Source organism: Enhydra lutris, unplaced genomic scaffold (assembly GCF_002288905.1).
Source record: "Enhydra lutris kenyoni isolate GAN:26980312 unplaced genomic scaffold, ASM228890v2 scaffoldscaffold29, whole genome shotgun sequence".
Classification (NCBI taxonomy): Eukaryota; Metazoa; Chordata; class Mammalia; order Carnivora; family Mustelidae; genus Enhydra; species Enhydra lutris.
In genome coordinates, this window is record NW_019154113.1 from 10397699 (window position 1) to 10422880 (window position 25182).

The 25182-nt window shown below is 40.2% G+C and overlaps 1 protein-coding gene across 2 annotated transcripts in view; it reads right to left on the bottom strand.

Annotated features, from left to right (window-relative positions):
• Window positions 1-9894: 9894 nt before the first annotated feature.
• LOC111152600 (multiple C2 and transmembrane domain containing 2) overlaps window positions 9895-25182 on the bottom strand; it is a 180962-nt gene continuing 165674 nt past the window's right edge. For both annotated transcript variants that reach the window (XM_022511120.1, XM_022511119.1), the window contains 3 exons: window positions 19388-19497; window positions 13227-13324; window positions 9895-11036 (listed from right to left, as the gene is read on the bottom strand). In XM_022511120.1, the coding sequence (XP_022366828.1) occupies window positions 10968-11036; window positions 13227-13324; window positions 19388-19497 (277 nt within the window). In that variant the 3' untranslated portion in view covers window positions 9895-10967. The remainder of the gene's footprint in view (window positions 11037-13226; window positions 13325-19387; window positions 19498-25182) is intronic.

A 25182-nucleotide genomic window follows, 5' to 3' on the forward strand; every position in this document is an offset into this window, starting at 1 on the left:
AAACGTGATTGACTAGATACTCAAAAGGGAATCACAAGGGTACGTATGTCTACGCTCAGTTAGTAAATACTTAATAAAAACTGCCAACAGTTTTCCGAAGTAGTTGAACCAATTAAAACTTCCACTGGCAGGGGGTACTAGAAGCTGTGGAGAAATGGGAACAGAAGCAAGACCCTCGGGACCCCAGACCCAGGGAGGCCCTCCTTCCAGGACTGATGGTAAGGAACCTGCCTGAAGTTTCTGCTCAGGGCAGCTGGCGCTGGCGAGTGACCCCTGAGTGGGGGAAGACTGGAGAACCGATGACAGCTCACTTGGGAGGGGCCCCTCTTAACCTGAGGTCTGGGCATAACACACAGGCACAGTATATACTAGAGGTTCTCAGCTTAGGGAGATTTTTCCTCCTCACATTCCCCACCCCTGAGCAATTGGCAACATCGGGACACATTTGGAGTGTCATATCTTCCCAGATTTGGGGGAGGTACTCCTGACATCTAATGGGGAGAGGTCCGGGACACTGCTAAACCTCCTTGCAGAGGTAAGAATCACACTGTTCCATCACAAAGAATTATCTGGCTCCCAAGGTCAATAGTGCCGAGTTTGAGAAATTTTATACATATCCTTGAGGGACGGTAGACCAAAGGGGCGCGCATAGAGGGTTCTGGGATGCTAGTCTTGTTAAGTTTCTTTTTTTTTTTTTTTTAAGATTTTATTTACTTATTTGATAGAGAGAGAGAGAGATCACAAATAGGCAGAGAGGCAGGCGGAGAGAGGGGGAAGCAGGCTCCCTGCTGAGCAGAGAGCCCGATGCAGAACTCCATCCCAGGACCCTGAGATCATGACCTGAGCCGAAGGCTGAGAATTTAACCCACTGAGTGACCCAGGCGCCCAAGTCATGTTAAGTTTCTTGATCTGGATGTTAGTTTCATGAGAATATTCAATTTGTGAAAATTCATGAGGCTGAATATACCTGTTATGTGCACTGCTCTGTGTGTGTATCCTAATTCCATAAAAGTCAACTGCAGGTGCTGAGCATATATGTGATTCCAAACCCTCATAATGTGGGTGCTATTATTGCCATTTGTAGCAAGGGAAATCAGGGTTCCAGGGAGATAAGTGGGAGGCCCAGAGACAAACAATAAGTTGGTACCACAGTACCCAGTCTTGGATTTGAACCCCTATCCTTGTGGCTCTGAGTCATGGAGCTCAACCAACTTCAAGCCAGCAACAGTCAAAGGCTAATGAAAGGCAAGTGGGAAAAGAATAAAAAACAAAAAACAAACAAACAACAACGACAACAAAACACCTAGTTTTTATTTCAGTACAGCCCAAATTTGGGGTCAACCAGTCCTCTGAGCGTTCCCCCCTTTTAAATTGCCTGTTTTAGGACATGTAAAATTTTTGTTGCCTCTCAATTAGAGAATGGACAGCTATAAAAAAGAGGAAGTGGGAGAAAAAGATCAAATAAGGTAGCAATTTTATAGATTACCAGGGCCCTGGGACAGAATTTTGAAACTACTAGAGTTTAACACTTAATGGGAAGTTTTAGGACCACACGTGAATTGAATTCACGCACACTCCCACAGGACTATGAATAATCGAAACCCAGGCTAAAAACTACGGGTCAGGAGAAAAGGAGGCATTAATTATTAAATGAATGTGACACTATTCACTTGGAAATCCTTCATAGGAACAGCCCATATCAATACTCAAAAGAAATGGACGGCCTGACCAAGTAACCATTTATAAGAAGCAAGGGAAAAGAATGTCAGGAAACCTTATCATTCAAAAGTCAATAGTTCAAAATCCCTCAGGCCCCGGAGAATTCGCCCCTCCTTAAGCCCCGCCCCCCCCACCATGATGCTTTTGAAGTGGTTCTTGTAAAATCAAGAATCAGAGCACAGATCAAAATCTTAAGCCCAGACACACCATGTTAATTATGCAAAATATCTTTGTCATTGAATAAAACTATGATTTTGTTTTTTTTAAAGATTTTATTTATTTATTTGACAGACAGAGATCACAAGTAGGCAGAGAGGCAGGCAGAGAGAGGAGGAGGGAAGCAGGCTCCCGGCTGAGCAGAGAGCCCATGCAGGGCTTGATCCCAGAACCCTGGGATCATGACATGAGCTGAAGGTGGAGGCTTTAACCCACTGAGCTACCCAGGTGCCCCTAAAACTACGATTTTAAAGTGCCTTGGCTATAAGTGACCATCCATAAATGATTGCTACTGGGATGATTATAACTGGGTCCAACATCTTAACAAGCAAATACACTGCTATAAATTATGAAGCTTAAACCTGATTACAGTGAGCGGGGATGGTTACCCAGAAATAATCCTATGATCTATTTGCTGTTTAAAGTAAGTAGGAGAAAATACAGTGGGATCTCGCAAAGCTCCAATCTGCTGGGGAAGAAAAGGGGGGGCATGCTGGCAGGTTGACAATTACATTTTTCAAGGCAGTCAGAGCGATCAGTGCTACTGGATCGAGTTAAAGAGAGGTGTCTGGTCGGTGAGTGGAAGGGATTAAGGTCATGTGCTGTTTTAGCATCTTTATTAATGATTTGGAAGAGAGAAAAATATACACAAACATTTTTTTTTTAAGATTTTTTTATTTATTCATTTGACAGATAGAGATCACAAGTAGGTAGAGAGGCAGGCAGAGAGAGAGGAGGAAGCAGGCTCCCCGCTGAGCAGAGAGCCCGATGCGGGGCTCGATCCCAGGACCCTGGGATCATGACCCGAGCCGAAGGCAGAGGCTTTAACCCACTGAGCCACCCAGGCGCCCCTATACACAAACATTTTAAGTAATTTTAACATGGAATATCCTGTATTATGAAAAGAAGAAAGGCTATTTCTACATGATCAGGGGCTTCTTCTCTAATCAGAGTCACTGCTAGGTTGCCCTTCCACCTCCCCTGGGAAACAAGTTGCTGAACCTGAGGGTGACAATAAGCATAGTCCAGGGCAAAACTTTCAGAGCTGGAGAGAACACATGCCCGTGTCTCTCCCTGTGCGAGCTCGGTTCTGCCAGGGATCATGGCTCTGTGTACAGCCTTAGGACTTGCCATTGCCGTCCGACCCTTTCACCAAGTCAGAGAAACTGTCTCCCACTTTCAGACTCTCCTTCAGCAAATCCCATTCTCTCCCTGGGCCCAGCCCCACGTGCTGTAGCCATAAAATGCAGGCGATGTGTGCCTCACTTAGGGAAAAAAAATTAAAAAATCTGCTCTCTCCTTTCATTGTACAAGGAACATTCTACTTGTCCCTGTTAATTTTTCTTTGCTGGATCACTTCTCCAGCTTGTGCAGGACTTTTGAGGCAAAAATGAAACAAAACAGAACAAAAACAAACAAACAAAACCCCCAAATCATGGCCTTTGCCACTATGCAGATGACGATTTATCTGGTAGAGGCATACGAAATCAGTTACGCCAGCTCGTCATTGTGCAGTTAAACAAACGACTCCATGTGTTTTTGTTTTTCCAACCAGTTGCTTTGATCTGATAATGAAAATACATGGAGAAGAGAAGCTTGTATGTATTATCGTAATGAATTAGAGGAATGGAAAGCAAATTGAAATCTTAGGATTTCTCAGCTGTAAAGACTAGCCTAATAAAACGTTTCCCAGAAAAAAGCTGGATTGAATAATGAATGAATTGAACACTGGCGTTGAGCAGACTACTGACATTGGGCTTCCAGAAAAACACGTTCTCCACCCGGAGGTCAAATGCAGCAGGAGGCAAAAGCTGAATGTTTTGCCTGAAAACACAGGTTCTCGGGTTCTTAACTAGAATCTACAGATCAATTTTTAGAGATAGGTGAAATTTTACAAAAATTTAGGAGTATATGTGTATACGTATGAGTATACATATGAGTATATGTGTATGAGTATATGTATGTATACATATGAGTGAGCCTTGAATAATGCAGTGGTGGGCAGGGGGAAGGCTGTTAGAAGCACCCACCCTCTATGCAGTGGAAAACCCAGTATAACTTCTGACTCCCCCCACAAAAAACTTAAATATGTATGCTTCCAGGCTCGATGAATGTAAGTATAATGTGTAAAAAGATAAAACTTTTTTTTAAGATTTTATTTATTTATTTGAGAGAGAGAGGAGAGACAGAGCACGGGTAGGGGGAGGAGCAGAGGGAGAGGAAGAGGGAGGAGGAAAGAATCCCAAGCAGACTCCGTGCTGAGCAAAGAACCCAACACGGGGTTCCATCTCACAACCCTGAGATCACCACCCAAGATTGTGACCTGAGCCGAAACCAATATTTGAACGCCAAGTTGACTGAGCCGTCCAGCTGCTCCAAAAGAAAAAACTTTCTGGAACACTTCAGACCCTGCGGTTGTCAAGGGCCAATTTGCTCATGTAGAGCAATTTTTTTAATGCTTCTGTAGGTGATCAGTTAGAGGAAGTCACTTTTTGTACTCCTAGGAATGAAGGTCTTTTTTTAAATGATGACTGATTTGTGTGAAGACATCATTGAATATTCAAATGCAGTAAGATTATCGAGGAAGTGTCGGCTATGGGTTTGTTTAAAATGACTCCCAACTCTTACACAATTTAAAATGTTTATTTGGATTAGTGCTCTTCTTCTTCTGTGTTTAAAATACCAACAGTGATCAGCTTCAGTTTCTTTCACTGTAAATTAGGAATAAAATGGCCATGCTACATCATTTTTTTTCTTTTCTTTCCTTTTAGTAAACATGCTTAAAATTATTACAAGTCCTAAATTTACAGCTCAGTGAATTTCACAAAGTTAACAAGTTGATGTAACTAGAATCTGGACCAAAATGACAAAAACCTTGACATCACCCCGGGAATTCCCCCGATAGCTCCTTTTAGCCACTGCACCCCTCACCTTCTGACTTCTAACACCATAGATTGTGCTCTTCTGGTATTGAACAGTACATAAATGAAATCTTGCATTGTATGTACATGTGCTTTTTTGTTGAACGTTATTTCCAAAATATGTGTTGTTGCATGCAACCTTAGTTTTCCCTCTCATTTCTGTATTTCCCTCTCATTTCCCTCTCATTTCTGTAGAGTATTCCATTGCAGAGTCCCAAGTAATTGATCATCACAGCTACTGATGAACATATGCTGTGCTGTTTTTAGAATTACACAAGTAGCGCTAAGTATTCTTGGGCATGTCTTTTATCGAACGTATGTACAATTCTGTTGGCTATATACCTAAGAGTGGAACTGGGGGAAGGGTCATAGGGTATGTAGCTGGTTAACTTTAATAAACACTTTTCTGAAAGTTTTCCAAAGTGGTTGTACCAATAGATGTTCTCACCCACTAATGGCATACAGGATTTTTTTTTCCACATCCTTAAAAACACTTACTACTGACTAGTTCATTTTAGCCATTTTGTGGTTTCAGTTTGCATTTGCCTGATGACTAATGATGCTGAGTGCCTTTTTGTATGTTTGAGAGCCATTTGGATAAGCTCTTCTGTGAAGTGCCTGTTCAAGTCTTTTGCCCCCTTTTCTACTGGGTTTTCTGCCTTTTCATCATAGAAAATCTTTATGTATTCTGGGCAGAATTGTCAGGTTATATACAGAGATTGCATATTTTCTTTCACTTTGTGGCTTACCCATTTACTCTCTTAACCGTACTTTTTGAGGAAAAAATTAAGTTTAGTGATCTCCAATTTATCAGGATTTTCTCATTATGATTAGCATCCTACTATCAGTATAAGAAATCTTTGATTATCACATAGATGTGAAGAGATTTTTCTTATGTCTTTTTCCTGGAATCTTTTACTGTGCCTTCTATCTTTGGATCTGCGATTCACACAGAATTGACTTTTTTGAGTATAAGGAAAGCGTCAATATTTATTTTATCCATGTGGATACTTAAGTGACCCAAGGTCTTTTTTTTTTTTTTCCCCAAGGTCTTTTTTCAAAAGGTTTTTTCCCCTACACTGCATGCTGTCCCCACATTGAAAATATGTCACCTTTGACATAAATTAGATCACGGGTTAGCAAATATGTGTGGATGTCCTTCCGGTCTTTTCTATTTCTTTAATCTGTCTATGCTTGTGCCTATAGCACGTTGTCTAGTTACAATAACTTTATAATACATCTTGTTATCTGCCAGTGTTAATCGTCTGTAAGATTGCTTGGACTATTCTTGAATTCTTGCATTTCCGTGTACATTTTAGAATCAGCTGATTAATTTCTGTAAAAAAACATAATTTTTATTGGGCTTACATTTAATCTCTTGACATCTTAATATATTGAATCTTCTAATCCACGAAACCCTACATTTATTTCTCTCTTTCAATTATGTTTTCAGTGTAGAAGCTTACATATCATTCATAATTTTATATCTATATTCATAAGGGATTCTGGTAAGTCATTTCCATCCTTGTATCACCTTGTTGGGTTTTGGAATGAGGATGGTACCGGCTTCATAAAATATGTAGAAAAGTGTCACTTTTTTCTTCTTTTTTTACTATTTCCTGGAAGAGTTTAAATGAAATTGGTTATTTTTTCCAAAAATATTTAGAGGAATTTCATAGTTTTATTGTTGTTAATTAAATGAGCTATTACATCTAAAACACTTAGGAAGTACCTGGAATTTAATACATGCTCTAAAATGCTATTCTTCTGTGCTTGATTATCCATTTTCCCCATGTAAATCACATTAACAGAATCACAGAACAGAAGGGCAGGTTTTCTACAAGGAGACCCACATAAAGAGGTAACATGCTTTAAGCCATCCTTTAGATGTCACCTTTCAACATTCATCTAATGATTCGATTGACTACTCATAATATTTTCAGAAGATATTGTATTTTTATTTCCCAACCACTTTACTCCCATAAAAGTTAGATTACTACTATACAAAAGAGAGGAGGTTTTGACGGGGCAAAGTTTTAAATGACAATACAGATCACTCCATCTCGTACTCCTGAAGAATTTTTGGTTTCTAACAGGTGTACACGGAGTTCAGGATATATCTACTTTTTTCCCTGAATAATTCCAGGCACCTTCTTCCATTCTGAGTTCTTGGGCTCTCTCTTCTCTCCTTCCAGTGGAATTTTTCAGGAGATACCTCCAAGTGGTCTCCATTTGCTAGGTCCACTCATTTCTCAACCCATATCTGGTTTCCTTTTCTACCACTCTACAGAAATGACTCATCGCCAAGACCCCCACAGGTGGCCATGCCATTAAATAAAAGTCGTTATGCTGTCCTCAACTGATGTGATCTCAGTGGTATTTAGCACTATAGACAGCACCTGTTTTCTTGAAACATGCTCTACCAACTGAATTCTCTGACAGTACATGCTTAATGCTTTTCCCTTATTTAATATTTCTATTTAGCCTTGGTTGGCTCATCTTTACAGACCTTTTTGAGTGAGGAGTCCATTTTTTGAAGCATATGGCTTCAATAATTTCTATGAATGTTGGCCCTTATGTATATCTCCTTCTAGTGCATTTCTTCTCTCAACTCCATAACCATACATTGTTACCTCTTTGAGATCCTCATTTAAAGGCTTTTCAGGTACCTCAAATTCAACATCATCTAAAACTGGGCTCCTGCTGTTCTTCTCATGGCTGTTCCTATAATTCCCTTGGCAAACACTATACCATCTTCCTGGACCCAAAGAGAACACTGAGTGCCATCTTGAACTCTGATCTCTCCTTCATCCCATAGTCAAGCAACTGAGAAGTCCCACTCATTTTTCCTCCTAACCATCTCACAATTTCACCTGTAGATTTTTTCACTGACACAATTTGAAGGTCCAGGTGACCATCAATTTATCAAGATTATTCAAATTAGCTCTTCTTTGAACATTCATTGTTGCTGGCCTACCCACTGCAGCCAGAATATCCTTCTAGAACTGGAATCTGCAAATGTCCTGCCACTTTTCAAAAGTATCTGTTTCATGCCTGGCTTTACCAAGGGAATGCAGTCTGTTTTGGTCAGGTAGATCCTAAGTGTTCCATATATGTTCATTAAATGATAAATGACAAGAAGAAAAATCAAGGGTTTTTTGTTTTGTTTTACCATGCACAAATTTATTTTCCTGTGATATGTAGGTAATGACTTTTCCAATATAAGACATCATTGAAAAGTTTATAGTTGACATGGCCAGAGCTTATAAATAATATCACACAGTATAAGCTCTGTGCTTAATACAAGAAATTACTTCCTCTGATAGACCGCACTATCTACCTGTCTCAGCCCTCTATATATATATGAAAGGGCAGAGAAGAAAAGTTGACTATGACCCAATCAATTAATCACGTATTTCCTGAGTGTCTATTAGGTGCCAGTGGAGGACAGAGGGAGTCAAAGCCTCTGGCAATGATGAGCTATAGCAGGCAAATGTCAGAAAAATATGAAAGATGTAAGAGGGCAGAATTTATTTGGACAGAAACTTTATTTGGACAGAAACAGATTGAGAAAGTATTCCTAGTGAAAAGAACAATTGGAATGAGGATTAATCTGGCATAACGTAATTGGCACCATTGCCATGTCTCTTAAGAGGTTTTGGAGGCCTTGGCTTAGGGGGTGGTGATCAGAAATGGACAAGATAGAAATGAACATGAGTAACACACAACAAGGATCTATAAGTTTATGGGTTGGGACATAGGGGGTGGGGAACATGAGGAACAAAAAAAAAGGGGATACCCAGTGTCTTCCAGCCCAGAAGATGCCAGTGTCAGTAAGGGAAATAAAGAATCTGGAAGGAGAGTATGGGTTAAAGGGTCCTGAACACACGGAGGGAGAGATAACCAAGTTTCTGACCCACTGAGGTAGAGAGGCCTATAAGACATCCAGACAGAGCTGGAAATGGGAGTGTGAGGTTTGAGAAGAGAACCAGGAGAGCTTGGCTAAAATTCAACATTCCTACTGAATTATCATTAATTATCATACTGTGAATCCACAATCCATAAATTTTATCCAAAGAGCATTCTGGAATCTGGTAGGGGTTTGATCACTTGTACAAATCTTCACATTTCCCTTACAATGAACGTTTTTAATGTTCAAAGTCGACTTAATCAATTAACAATTGTTTTCTACTTACAGTTTATTACAGGTTGATTCCGTCCTGCTCTTGGTAGCCCAGCTGCCGTCTGTGTCCTCAACTTAATGCTCAGAATTCCCACTGGGCGGCAGAGGGAATAAGTCTAACTAATGATGCCTTCTTGTTGGACAAATTATTTCATTTTGAAATTGTATAGCAAAAGAACAACAATGAAGTATCGGTTCCACTTTTAAATAAGGGGTTATTTTGCTGCTGAAAGTTTTCATTCAAATGACTGATCAGATCTCACATGTCTGTTTAAAAATGTCTGACTTAGGTCGTTACAAAATGACAGACTGTGATAAACTACATGATAGTTGGGAGTGAGACAATGAGGCATTGTTTACACAGAAGATTGAGTAACTGGTTGAACAAAAGAGGTTCTTGGCTATCTATTGTATGTACAACGAAGAGATTTACTGGAGCTTTTATAATTTCTGCAAGTCCTTTTCCAGCCAGCTTCATTAACTTGAAGCAAATCAAATCATGCAGAAATCTGGCTCAGCCAGAAAGAAACCCAGGAAGATAGAATATGAAGAAAAACAGACACGGGATGATAAGGTTTAGAATATTGTGCATTTTTCATAAACATTTTGTTTGAAGATTATTAAATTACAATGCAGAGAGAAAAAAAAATAGTAAACCTTGCTTTTAAATCAGTTTTTACCTCAACTTTTCTTTACAGTATACACACACATACATATATTATATATATAAAACACAAAGTATATGTCAACAAAATACAGTCTTTACAACTTAAATATCATTTGAACCAAAGGATATTTGTGTGCATTTTATATATGCATAAAATCGGGGTTTTTCCTTGGGGGGGTATTATGAATGGTGGGGTCTGCAGGAATCAGCTATTCTTCAAGAGGATCTTGGGGTGGCGTTTTTCTAGAAATGGGGTTCTGAGATATAGATGCATTATGTCTAGCCTATCTTGTTCAGAAACAAAAGATCGATTTGGATGGCTGAGTTAATTTTACTTTCTGCTCAGAAATTCGGGCAAATATAGTGATTATGACAATCAGGTGAAGAAGCCATAGTCATTAGTCCCTTGCTCCTCCGCCTTCATCCGTTTTCCTAAATACTCTCAGAATCCGTTCATTCATCCTCTCTCTCAAGCGCTAATGTCAACATTTTATTTTGGAAATAAGCAAAGTCAAGTCGGAAGACATGGCGTTTGTAAGGCAACCAAATACTCCCACGAAAGCTTCACTTTTTGGATGAGTGGTCCCTTCCGACCTTCCCGGGGCTTCCACTGCCCGCAAAGGACTACACCACAGGCTGGTGTCCAGCACCGGGGAGCTGACCGCCATTGTACACATGTCTTCAGTAATCATGGTGGAAGGACGCCCAAAGGTTCGGGCTACGCCTGGTAATTATTAAAAAATCTACTTCTAAGAGACATTAGTTGGGGAGATGATGGTTACTATCAGACTTGTGGACTCAGAGAAGGAAACTGACTCACATGCACAATAATCAGAAAGGAGTGTGTGAAACAGGAGTGAAAAATAACTGAATCTTAAGGAGCATCTGTTGGAGGTAGGAAAACAAGTTCAGGGTCACTCTTGCATCCAGGTGGTCCCCCAGCCCTTCTCAAAGAGGCCATTCAGACCCCTGGCCACCTTGCTTTACCTCCTATCTGAGAAGGGACCTCAGTCTTTCACGGTCCCTAGATTGTTTCCTTGGGATGGGCCAAGCTTCTAAGCAACTAGCACACCCATGCGTGTGGGTGTGAGCACGTGTGTGTGCATGGGTGCACGTGGAGAAGCAGGGAGGGCACAGGGAGGGCTCCACGCAGCACGCATTCCAGAATGACACCACGGGTACCACCTCGGAAACAGAGATAGTGTTGGTCTAATCAACCCAACAGGGAATCGGGCGCTGGTGTCCAAGGTTGGCCTGAGTCCTAGAGAGCACTGCGCTTCTTCCGAAGGGGGCTCTGGCTGCTGCAGGGTTTCAATTCTGCGTACTGCACCTGTGAAAACAAACAGACGGCCCCGGCGGTTAGGTAACCCTAGCTCACCACAGTGTGTGTTAATGGCTCCCCAAGGACAAACCGAGGCAAAGGAAGGAAGGTTCAAAGGTAATGAATCATTTTCTAAACACAGGAACACGGAGGGATTAATTGCAGGAAGGATTTGAGAAGTCATGCATCATTTCTTGAGACCAAGAATATTAAAAGCAGATTTTTCTAATGAGATACATGGCTTTCTACCTGCTCTCGGCACTGCCAGATAATTTTAGTTTCTCGTGTGCCCGTTTTCAACCACAAGGACGCTTAATAACTGCGTCTTGGGAAATGTTTCTCTTAGTATATGATACAGCAAAACTTACCAAGAAATATTCAATTAAAATTATCTCAGGTCTTGGGGAAAAAATTGTCTGCAAATTATATACATTTATGTTGCCAGGAGAGGGAGAAAAATGTTGAAATTGATACTGGCCACAGAGTTAAATAGATTTCTCTTAAAAATGAATTGCATTTACAATGTAATGGCTAAAACATCTGTGATATATCTGAGCACTCGGGGAGTCCCCAGGGGTAAGCTGTCTATTGTGTTATTTGGAAGTGTTCTTGGTGATACACGGAGGATCTTACTAGCATACTGTCTATCTTCCTCGAATGTTCTTTTGTAACGTCACTCTGTATGCGTGTCAGCTCCAGCCGGATGGCAGCTCCGAGGGCTGGTGCCTGGACGATGTAGACACAGTCCTGGTGGTGGCTGTGCTGGATGGTGATTTCCTTTCTTTGAGGACGTGGGGACAACCTCACATTGCAACTCAAGGGTTGCAACTCAATCTCACTGCCTTGCTGTGCAGGTTCTGATTGGCTGACGGCGGAATGGCTTCATTTAAAGTATAGTATTACAGAGCACATGTGCTCACTGGCTTTTAGCATTTGTGCTGAACTCCCCAAGGACACCATGCCCCATCACATATGTTGAGCTACACTTCATCAAAAGCAGATACATGCTAAAAAAGCACCCTCACCTTTGAGTGTTTGGTGAAGGTCCCCTTGGGGAGCAGGGGAGGACATACCTGTCAATTTTCAACGCAAAACAAACAGGGGCCAGGTTACTATTTTATAATCATGGAATGCAAATGTTAATGAGGAACCTCATAGTCATAGAATGCATGTAATAGCTAATTAGATCATAAAATGGAGGTTAAAGAAAAACGGCGTCATAGAGTCTATTTTCATCTCTAGAACTCAGAGGGAAGGGGAAGGAAACTGGAGGTCTTTTCAGCCCCGAGTCCCTGCCATCTGCAGAGGAGTGCTGGGAACCACTTCCGTGACAGTGGTCCAAGGCTGAAAATCGATACTTGATTTGGATTCTCTGAGATAATAAAGGGCTGTGTCTTTGATCATCATGCTGCTATTTCACACCACGGTCTCCCCATCTACTCCTTCTCTGATCTCTATTCTCCTTTAGAGAAATCATTGCCTGTCCTCCTTCCCCTGGGATTTATAGCTGCCTGATCCGCAGGGGCCTGGCTCGGGCTACTCTACAGGACTTTCTGGCATTGTTGCCTGGTTTAATCTCGGTGCATCCACAGAGACCAGATGTGGCTGGACTCAGTGACCATCACCTGTGAATAATACTTCTGATCGATCTCCAATTATTTCAGGCTGTCTCTGCCTCTATGTGTATGAAAGGGGGTGGGAGCTTTGCCCTCGGCATCCCTAAATCTTCAGAGGGGAAGGGATAGAAGGGAAGCCTAGGACGTAATTGGGGCAAACAAGAATAAAAAAGAATAATCCTCTTGTCCCCTACTTCCCCTATAATGCCTGCCATCTGGAAGAGGAGGAAAATAAGCAATCCTCCCCTAGCTTGGGATCTCCCACTCTCCCACTCACTGAGCCCATCTTATCCTCTTCAGGGAGGCAAGCGATCAAAAAACGGACAAACACTATCTCACTATACCCACGCAGTATGAGTTCCAGATCATTCTTAAGTAGCCCTTTTTTTCGGGGTAATTTTCCATAATCATCTCATGCTCCAGACAAAGGTTTTCCTGCCACCTCCCTGCAAACTAGGCCACTTTAAGGATTTTCTGATTCGTTATCTCAATTACACAAGCCCTGCTCTGTGCACCTCTGGCTCTGGGGCTGGCCAGACTTCAGTGCTGGGGTCCCCGTTGGTGGTGACCGTTCATTACGTACCTTTTGAACATCAGACGGTACCCTGGAGAGGAAGTCTAGCAGCTCATTATTGTCGATGGCATAGGGATTTCGAAGCTTCTTGGTGAATTTATTTATGCCTGGAAAATAGAAATGCAGGGAGATCTCTTTGTTTGTCTTTCTATCTACCTATCTATCTATCTTTAAAAACTCTCCTGACTGGGGGAGAGGGAGATTCACAAGTAAAAATTAGTGTAAAACAATTACTAGACCTCAAGTCACACACACACATACATGTCGCTGTCATGTGGAATCATTCACAAATGCCTTTTCTGGAAGGAAGGAGGGGTGGGGGGTGGTTTGTGGGACAGGAGCTCTGCCTTCTTCAACTGTGAAAATCCCATTACAATCCCAGCAGCAAGGTGGCAGAAACACACACTAAAACTGTGGAGCTCATTGGCTTTTTTGGACTACACTGATTAACAGCCTTCTCTGCTAGGAAAACAAACGTCCCAGATGGGAAAGGCCTTCATTAGCCCCAACAAGTCTCTGCTTGGGGGCTCTGGACCAAATCTAGCAGTGGGAGGTGGAGGACGGGAGTTGCTTTTTTGTCGTTAAAAAGAAATGGCAGAAATTTCTCTCCCCCACTCCAGCTCATTTTCACAGGTTTATCTTTTCTCCCTGCAGAACAGAACTTGACATGTTGATTGTACTTTGATGCTGCAGGAAACTGTGAAAAGTTATTATTGGAAATTATCTTACTATGGCTACTAACTTAATTTATGGACTGTGACACTGGTGCTTGGGTTTGTCTAGTCAATGGAGTCCCTGCTAATTTAGGATGGGGACAGTGGTAATTAGAGGAGGTTCAACCCTTCAGGTGTCTTTGATGGCTGTACCTTGGGTTTGCAGGCACGCCCCAGGAAAGCTCTACCTGTGGCTTCCTCTCTAGAGGGATGTACCTCTGAGCCACCATTGTATCTCCTCTTCTGTTCCCCTGAGCTGCTGGTAAGAGCTCAGGAGCCATTGTCTTTCCACCAAAGGCCAACTCTTTCTCATGCTGAGTTTTCCAAGCATAAAGACTAAGGTGGTGGGCTTCCGAAGTTTGCCACGGAGTGCTTGTTTAGCGAGGATCATATCTGAAGCCCGAGTCGATCCCAGTAATGCTGAATGACTTCTCACCTTAGATAACCCTTCCGGACTTTTCCTTCAGAGCCAAGGTAACAGTTAACTGTTTGACCGTCCCCAGCCCATAAAAGCTTTGATGTTTTTCTCCATGAAATATTATTTTGCTTTCATCTACAGATAGAATTTCCTGAGTACCATTCTACCTGACACATACCAACCTCAGTCATTTCCTTAGACAGTCACATTCACATCTGCTTTGCAAATGGGAGCCGGCCATTGTCCATGAGTAAAATGGTGGCCTGGTGGTTGGGCTGGGGAAGACTCCTTGCAAATGATCCTTTTTCTCTCAAGTCAGAGCTGCACTCTGCCTTTCTTCCCTCTACCCCCCACAGCAAGCCTCATGTTTCTAGCTAAAATCTCCCCCAGCATTCCTTTAAACTAGAATACTCTCACTGTGTTATTCTAAAGACAATTAATTGTAGCATGGGTTTTTGGCAAAAGAAAACAGACAAGGCAAAATGATGAAGGGAGACAAAGACTTATTGGGAAAAGATATATCTTCTATTGTTAATTATATATAATGTAAGCATCTGGAGTCTTTACAATGAACAGCAAGGAAGGGATAATCTCACAGCCGGTCAAAACACTGCATTCTTAGTCACTGAGAAGATTATAAACCTGCGCAGTAGCTCAAATGCACCAATAAGGGCAGAAATTGCCCACAATGCACTGAGACTGTTTGAAAAACTTCGTGAGAATCAAAATTACAAGGCGCTCCGACTGCATGCTTCAAAAGCGCACCTTATTTCTTTTTTATGTTGTCAAATGTCCGTAATTCTATAATATTATCTGTTGTATGAGACCAAGTGTTCACAGGGGCTCATGTATTCTTGGGTCCACAGTAAGGAGTAATGGGGCCAGGAGCAAGGGCTACGGAATGGGAGTAGCTGGGCCCCGGCTCTGGCGTCACCAGGCATCTGCTGTGTGGTTTCAAGAAAACCACTTGACCTTCCTGTGCCTTAGATTTCTTACATTAAAATCTGAAGAATAAAGACCTGCCCTATATAGTTTCTTAGGTGGATGGGAGAATCACATTGGACACCGTAGGCACAAGGATTCTCTAATCTGGAGTTCCAGAACAAAGAGGGGGGCTACCATCATGACTCGAGATGTCAACAAGCCAAAAAACAAAGGGATTATATTATTAGGCATGTGAGCACACACACCCAGATTTGGAAATTGTACCTTTATCAGCATGACAGACAAGCCTTTAGATGTGTTTAACCTTAATACAGATAGGCAGAGGGCCTATCTACTGTGAATCTTAATGCTTTAGCACACCCAAAGGAGTAGGATCCAAATACCAAAGGATAACATGTGGCAAAGACACTATCATTTAATGGTCCCAGATCACAGACTGAAGCGATCAGTGGAGTGGATTGAGCAATATCCAGTAAAAAAGAAAAAAAAAAAATTCTCTTGGTGATAGTTGGAAAAATTGCCTGACTGCTTGGCACATATGGCCACAGGTGAATAAAACCACTTGAAACAGAATTATAACACTATTTTTCAAATACTTGTATGAGTGCCTAGCATGCAGCCCTGACTCAGTACATTGGTGGGAGTGTTGAGATGGGGTGGAGGGTCCTTGCTTGCTCATGTATCAAACAGTAAGTGCCTCCCACATAAAAGACACTGTGTTATCAAATGGAGATGCGAAGTTTAATAAGTCATGGGTCTTCTTTTCAAGAAGTTCAAAATCTAGATCCGGGAGTTCTTATGTACTTTGGAATGACAGAAGTACCCCAGATCAGAAGCATCTATGGTGAAGAACAGAATGAAAATATGGGAAACCTCTCAAAAGGGGCAGAAAACCCACATGGGATCCAATCCTAAGAAGTGCCTTGCCCTCTAGAAATACACCAAAATGGTGATCAAAATTCAGTAGATACTGTTTCCTTCAGAAAATGTCAAATATCCCTCTTAAGCCACTTTTCATGCCATTTTCGAAATCTACACTCCCACACAAGAGAGGTGGGGGGGGTGGGCTCAAAAGAAATGCCATCCCTGTAAATCGCAGGTATGAAATATGCAGACACATGAAATATTTGTCAGGTACTGGTTAAAGATCTACTACCTATATGTAACTTCCCTGGGAATTACAAGCTGAAGAGGAAAGAAAAATGCCTCACCCTTCAAAACCTTACAACGAAGTTGATGAGTCAAGGAATATTTCTTATGGCCACTACGAAATCAGGCTGCTTTTCAGGGGCTTATGTTAAATAATCCTGGTACTTAGTAAGTATTTCTACAAAAATATTATTTGGAGGAATAGGATCTGGAAATATAGAACATATGGTTAAGTAATGTTGTTTCAAAGGGTTAAAAGAGGTGGACAAAAGGGGAAAAAAATTTAGGATCTTAACTCACCACTTTAAGGACTCAAAGAAAATGATTAAGTAACTCAGAATAGAAATGATTTTCTGGTAAAAGGAACCATAGAAATGGAAGACATAAGAAGTCTTCTACAGGAGAGAATCTCTACCAAGAATTCAGTCATATAGGAGACGTGCAAAGGAATGTCCTGGGTCCATGTAGCTAATAACAAATTCATCTTGGAAAGGAAGTCCTAATAGAATTGCTGAGTACATTCCAGGATGGCATGGCAGGTTTTACTCAGTGAGGCAACAGAGCATATTCTTATTGTCAAGGCTTTTGACTACAATATATATGATGAGCTCATCAATAAACTATAACCCCCTGCCCAGAACATACAACTAAAGAACCAGACACAGAAGACAAAGCTCAAAGGGTTATGGTCAGCTCAGGAGAATATAATAAACTCCATGCTATTTAATAATTTCATTCATAAGCGGAACAATAAATAGAGCAATATCTCATTAATGAGATGCAAAAAGTTGTTGTTGGAAAGCTGCCAAGATCTTGGAGGATAAGATCAAAAGTCAAAGCAATTTGGGATAAACAGAAAGAGGGACTGGAATTCCAACACTGATGATCAAAGGAGGAAATAGAGTATAGACCCTTTTGTCGAGGGAAAGATGCAGAAAAGCAAGTCATGTATGTACCAGAATGATAAGATCCTAAGAATGTGTTTGACAAGCTGACCATGCAACCGACTTATGCCAGCTTAAAAATGAACAAAATATTGGCCAAATGATTATAGTAATTTTGAATCATTTTCTGGTTAGGGTCAGACAACAGCTTTAAAATCTGTTTTTTAAATGTGACCAGTAAATGGATTTGCAAACTAATTCTTAATGAAAAACAATTAAGAAAGACTGAGGTTATTCAGTCTATATAGATAACATTTAGTACATATAAGGCATTCAAGGAAATACTTTTATAAAATGTTTCTTCTTCTTTTTTTAAACATTTGTGTGTGCGTTTTTTAAAAGATTTTATTTATTTATTTGACAGAGAGAGAGAGCACAAGCAGGCAGAGAGGCAGGCAGAGGGAGGGGGAGAGAGAGAGAGAGAGAGAGAGAGAGAGAGAGAGGGAAGCAGGCTCCCCACTGAGCAGAGAGCCCGATGCGGGGCTCGATCCCAAAACCCTGAGATCATAACCTGAGCTGAAGGCAGAGGCTTAACCTACTAAGCCACCCAGGCACCCCATAAAATGTTTCTTCTTGATCAATGGACCCCGAAGAGCTTCATGTTCTCTTAGAGTCTACAGATCAAGGCTAGCATTGTTGCAGAATAGAGAAACTAACTATGGATAGAAGTAAGTATGTAAGTAAGAAACTAAGTATGGATAAGAGACTTTTGCCAAGAGTAAGGGTCATCAAGAGTATCTTTTTCTTTTAATTCTTTTAATTCTTTCAAATTAGAATATCTTTTTCTTTTCTCAGGCTCTCTCTCTTACTATAAAAGAGAGATACTTATTTATATGGGATTTTCACTTCCTGGATGAAACAGAACCAGTGCCTTATGCTCTTTCAAAATCATTCTACTTCTTAAGTTTTACGAATTACTCAATTTTTTTTTATGACTTTTCCCAATTCACAATGTCTACACTTGGCTTTTCTCATCAGCAGGATTCTACTCCTGTGGGTTCTCTCTGAAAAGGTCTACATTTAATGGTTTTTGAAAGGTTGTACCTTGTTTCTGACATTTGCAAGCTCTCAGCTTTTACTTAAAGATGAATGTATCTTAATGCAATCACTTGTACGTGGTAACTTCTCTGAACCCCTTACCATCTGAGGGTCCCTAGAAGTATGGCTACGGTTGAGAATTCAGCAATAGTCACAGGAGCCAAGGAATGGAAAACTATGACTGGCAGACTCTTAGGGAAAAGAGTTGACTGCTTCTCCAGCAATTAATTCACTACAATGCACGCTCCTTCTATCAACCCAGAAGCCCACCCAACAGCAGACACAAATATTCACAAAGCTGCTGGTCTTTCGTCCAAATGCTAACTTGAGTAGTAAATCAAGTCATGCCATTTATTTCGAGTTTGTGATTTTTGTTACTACTTTTTTTTTTTTTTTAAGCAGCTAAACTTTATATAGGCACATCATTTACCCTGCTAAATTATGGCTTCCTCTTCTTTTAGGCATTGGGTAGGGAGTAACCACCTCCCTTCCTCTCTACCGCTTCTGGATTGAAGTATGGGGTTAGATTACTTTTCCTCCAGGAGAGATGGAATGTCAGAAGCACCCTGGCAGGGGCCAGATCCACTTTTACGTAATATAAAGGGCGAGATGCAGGTGTTTGCTCACTGTTTGAATAACAGGGTTGCCTGAAAGTTACCGGGCCACCGCAATATATTATTCGAGACTATTTATGACTACGAAAGCCCAAAGGGAAATCTCATGCACAATCACATTTTTATTTGATTGCAATTATACAAGAGAACTATAAATATCTCTGCTGATCGTTTGGGCGACTGGCCTTTTCAGGGAGGTCCTGGAAGTTTTTGTTCCCAAAATTCCTTCCTTAATCTCATGTTTAATTGCTAACAAGAGCACATTTAAAGTTTATGGTCCCACTCGACAAATGAGTCATGGGTTCTTACCTGAAATTGACCGCAAGCGAAAGGACCATGCAAGACTTACCCCAGATTAAAACGATGTAGCGGAGTGGAATAAAATACAAAATGATGGTGGCCACTGCCAGGATCAGACAGGCCAGGAATGAGAGGAACGGGACCGTCCAGTTAAACGTGCTGCAGACAAAGCACATCACTGTCACTTTCTCTGATGCTCTAAAGCGGCTACATAGTCATCTTGCCATGTTTATTTCTTAGTTACACAAATGAGAAAGGTCTACTGGAGAAATCTCTCTAAAACCTGGAGAGGAAGGTCTGCCAAGCTGGGGATGGCAAAAACATCACTGAGGTCCTGAGGGGAAGCCAACCAAGACCAACCTCCAGCCAACATGTCAGAGTCCTCTGCCCTCCTGGAGCCGACAGTCTTTAAGGGAAGACTCGGCTCCCGCCAGCAATGAAGGTCATGATGGCTCCGTGCATGGAGATCTTCAAAACGAGAGATCAGTGAGGTCACATCAAAGTAACAATTCTCTCAGTGAAGACACGGTTGCCAGTAAATATTTAGAAAAAAGGGAGGATATTATTAAGGGTGTCCTGGTGCTTTTGGTTTGCTTTGTTTTCTTTTTTTTTCTTTTTGAGAGAGAGAGGACACAAGTTGGGGGGAGGCGGACGAGCAGAAGGAGAGGGAGAGAATCTCAAGCAAGCTCCACGCTCAGCACAGAGCCCCACGCAGGACTCGATCTCATGACCCTGAGATCATGACCTGAGCCAAAATCAAGAGTCTGACACTAAACTGACTGAGCCACCCAGGCACCCACCCCAACTTTTGTGTTTTTTTTAATTACTTATTTTTAGAATTTTTAGACTCGTTGGCTCTAGAAGGTTACCAGGGAAACAGGCTTGAGGTATGTAATTATAAACCCTTATGCCCCCAATCCAGAGGGAACACAGCTTATGTGACCACACATTATTTTCACGGGGCCCCTGGCTCCTTCAGCATATCCATTGCCGCCTCTGACTTGTGTGCAAATGGATATCTAGAACACGGGATGCAGAACTGAACAAACAGTGGAAATCCTTGCACGATCCTAGAAGATGATCTGGAAATCCCACGTCCTGCGGAGAGCCCGTGAGAGCCTAGGGTCCTTCTTTTTCCTGGTCTTCAGCTTCGCTTACATGGTGTAGCTTCACTGACATTGACCCTTCAGCCTTGTGCTAGGAATACAAAGAGATTTGTCTCTTTGTTTTTGTTTTCTGGTGGGGTGCGTGTGTGTGTGTGTGTGTACATGCAGTGGGGGACTAAACATATAAAAGCTGTTGGGCACTTAATATGTGCCATTGTGCTAGTATTTTTTACATCATAATTGTGATGGTCATCATAATTCTTCTAAGTAAAGATTATCCCCATTTTACACATGAGCAAATTGAGGCCGAGAGAGATTTTCGTCTTGTTTTGTAAATAACCACAATTCCATGAAGAGTCTAAGAAAAACCCAGTCACCTCACCCTCTTGTAATAGACTATTATCAGTGTTTTTAATCTTTACCCACAGAGAGGTATGTGTGTTTTTAATTTCTCAGTTTTTAAAATTACAAGCAAATTTAAACACTTTTAATATGCATGTAATTTGTTTCTCAAGTGATTCTAGTTTGTTTCTTTGTGAGGTGCCACTGTTTGGGAAAGTGCTTAAGAAAATGGAATTTTAAGCAAACTGACATTGGATTGAGTTCAGGCTCCATCTCTAATTAGCTACAGGAAAGTGATTTAATCGATCTGCACCAACATTTCTGCTCTGCAAAATGTGTATAATAATAGTAATATCTCTATCATAGAGTTCTGCCAGAATTAAACAAGAACTTGCAAGTAAGATAACTAGCACATTCTGTTTTTAGCACATTGTAAAAACTCGGAAAATGGAAAGCAGTTACGATTTGCCTATTGTGCCTTGAGCTGTTTTTGCTTGACTTTTTCCTCAGTGATTTAAAATATCTCTTTGGATACTAAAGAAATCAATCCTTTGTCATATTTGTTACAGTGCTTTCCCAAATGTGTTACTTTCTTGTCTTTTTTGTGTGGTTTATACATTTTTAAATATAAAATTATGTATTTTACATGACCAAATTTATCAATGTTTTCCCTGGCTGATTTCTGGATTTGGTAGCACTTATGGAAGATTTCCCCAGTCCAGCACCTTGACGTCAACAAAATGAATAATTGATATTTTCCCCACTCCTTCCTCATGCCTTTTTCTATGCTATTCTAAATTTATACATAAACATTGGTCCATTTCTGACTCCTAGCTTCCACAGTACAACTTCTAGCTGAACTTTTTGGAGGGCGATTTCACATTTGGAGACATGTTATATGGACTTCCTAATGATCCAAATCATGCCATGGCAGGAAGTTTAACCTACAGATCTCCTTGCACAAGGATGCTGGGGCAGTGCATGAACGGCACAGTAATGGTTGCTAGTTGTTAAAAAAGTTAATAGCTTCAGTATCATTAATAGCACAAAATCTAAATAAAGGGAAGAATCTAAGTAGATTTCTACGTGGCAATATTTTACAGATTTTTGTTTTGTTCAATTCAGCATTTATTAAGAATCTACTATATGCACACAGATTTAAGATAACCTTTATTCTTTTTCTTAGCATAAAGTTGCAGCTGCATCGATCTTTAGAAAACAGTGAGATCATAAAAAGGATACCCACACAAATACCCCTTTCCCCCAAAAGAGAGGCTCAAACCTAGATACGGTGAAAAAATAAATTGCATAAAAAATGGGTATGTGTGTATATATATGCATATACATATAGGCACTTATTAATAAATTTACAGATTCACAAATACCACATATATAGTTTTTATACTGAAAAGGAACCTCTGATGGATATACTCCAAGTTGTTAATGATAGTTCAATATGACAAAAAGAAGGGGAAGAAAAGAAAGTTCAGAGAATAAAGGGGGCATGCTGATTGATTAGTTTGATAATGGATGTATAACATACTTATAATAAAAATAAAAACAAAATATGAAATCAATTACAATTAAATAAGTAAAAAACAAACATGAACCTTTATGCCCTAATTTTTTCATTTTTTTGTTTTTTGAAAGCAGAGCCATAGTAGTAGATCCTGGATACAAATCAATAGATAGATACCATAGATTAAGAAGGTTCCTGAGTGGGAAGACAATACAAGTTAACAATTTATATTAGGCTGTGCTGAGTCATGCTGTAAACTCTAGGGTAACAACTAAAAGAAGAGCAATAGAATCCTTACATTCTGAGCAAATAGATAAAAAACAGATGAGAATAAAAAAACACTCATAACAAGGACAAAAAAACAATGACATCCACAAATTTAAAATCTAAATATATTAGTAACCACATTTAATTTGAATGGACTACATGGTACAACTAAAAGTGATTGTCTTTAGACAATCTTTTCTTTGGAAAGAGATCTAAAACATAAACAGATAGGTTGAAAGAAAATAATAGGAAATTATATATTATGAGGAATCCAACAAGCAGGAGATGGTATAGCCATATTATTACTAGTTAAGATATTAAGGTAAAATTTCATTTATTGCTTAGATATAAATAGGTCACCTAAAAGTAATGATCCAATTCAGTAGGAAAGTATCGCAATTTTAATATGTATGACCCAGAAGCACCTAGGTGACTCAGTCAGTTAAGCATTTAACTCTTGATTTTGGCTCAGGTCATGATATCAGGGTTGTAAGATTGAGCCCCATGTTGGGCTCTGCGCTCAGCAAGGAGTCTGCTTGAGATTCTCTCTGTTCCTCCCCCTTGCTCACTCACTCTCCTTAAATAAATAAATAAAATCTTTAAAATAAAATGTACAACCCAAATAATACAGCTTTTGAATACAGAAGGCAAAAACGAGCCAAGCTATAAGGAGATACAGATAAATTCACGGTGGGACGTTTTAACACACATCTTTAACCAATTGATACAAGAAGTCAACAAAAAATAAAAATCAGTATAAATACAAAAGACTGAACACAATCAACAAAATTAATCAATGCATATGTGTGTATATATATATGTGTGTGTGTGTGTGTGTGTGTGTGTATACACACACACACACACACACTCAATAACTTTTCCAAGTTCACATGAAGAGTTTACAGAAGTAGGCCATTTTCTTGATCAGTATTTTCTGACCATAAAGCAATTAAGTTAGAAATCAGAAACAAAAAGATAACCAGAAAATCTCCACATACTTGGAAATTAAGCAATATATTTCTTCACCATGGAAGCAATAAAAATAGAAAATTGGAAAAAAAGTTTTTACTAAACTTGAATGATAATAAAAATATCAACACCAAAATGTCTGGCCTGGAGCTAAAGTTATGCTTATAGGAACCTGTAGAGCTTTAAATACTCTTAAATGTTTGGAAAATAGAATGATTGAAAGTAAGTAATCCAGTGATCTATCTTTAGTTAGGAAAAAAATGCTAAATTAATCCCAAGGGAAGTAAAAGGAAGAAAGGAATAAAAAAGAGTATTAGTAATTAATGAAAAAGAAAACAGGTAGCAGGAAGATTAACAAAGGCCAATAACAGTTCTTTCTGAAGACTATCATAATTCATAAATCCGATCAAGAAAGAAAGGAAAACACAATTAACATCAAGCATAGAGTTGCCTGTAAGCTCAGTCCGTTAAGCAGTGACTCTTGATTTTGGCTTAGGTCATGATTTCAGGGTTGTGAGATCAAGCCCCATGTTGGGTTCCATGCTAGGCATGGAGTCTGCTTAAGAATTTTTCTCTCAATCTCCTGCTACCCACCTCCCCCTTTAAAAAAGTATCAAGCATAAAAAAGTGGACAATGCTACAGATCCTAGTGACATTAAAGGTAGGATTTTATTAAATAAAAGGGGATTTTATTAACAACTTTATATCAAAAAGTCGAGAATTTAAGTGAAATGGACGAACCCAAGAAAAGGACAGCTTACAGATGTGAGAAGAAACAGAATGGCTGAACACATCTATATAATTTACAAAAATGGAATATTCAACTAAAACCCTTCCTAAAAGAAAACTTTGGGCCCAGATGCTTCACCAGCAAATTCTATTGAATCTTAAAAGAAGTAATGGCATCAGGCGTGGGTGCCTGGGTGGCTCAGTGGGTTAAAGCCTCTGCTTTGGCTCAGGTCATGGTCCCAGGGTCCTGGGATGGAGCCCCACATGGGGCTTTCTGTTTGGTGGGGAGCCTGCTTCTCTCCCTCCCTCTCTGCCTGTCTCTCTGCCTACTTGTGATCTCTCTGTGTTGAATAAATAAGTAAAATCTTTTAAAAAAAGACACCAGGCTTATGCAAACTCTTCCAAATAACGATAAAGAGAGAACACTCCCACATGTTGAGTGAGCCTAGAATAATCTCTCCATAAGGAATTTAAGAACAGAAAATTACAGCTCAAATCTCATTAATGATTATAGCTGCAAAAATCCTAACAAAGTAATAGTAAATAAAATACAGCAATATACGAAGAGAGTGTATATAGCATGGCAAAATTGGGTTTATTCCATAAATGGAAGACTGGCTTAACATTTAGAAACCAAAACAATAATAGACCACGTTAGCAAAAATAAAGGAAAAAAATTATCAGCGACACCTGGGTGGCTCAGTTGGTTAAGCGGCTGCCTTCAGCTCAGTTCATGATCCCAGCATCCTGGGATCGAGTCCTGCATCGGGCTCCTTGCTCAGCAGGGAGCCTGCTTCTCCCTCTGCCTCTGCTGCCCCTCTGCCTGCCTGCACTCTCTCTCTCTGACAAATAAATAAATAAATAAAATCTTTTAAAAAAAATTATCATGCGAATGAATGTAGGAAAAAGTTT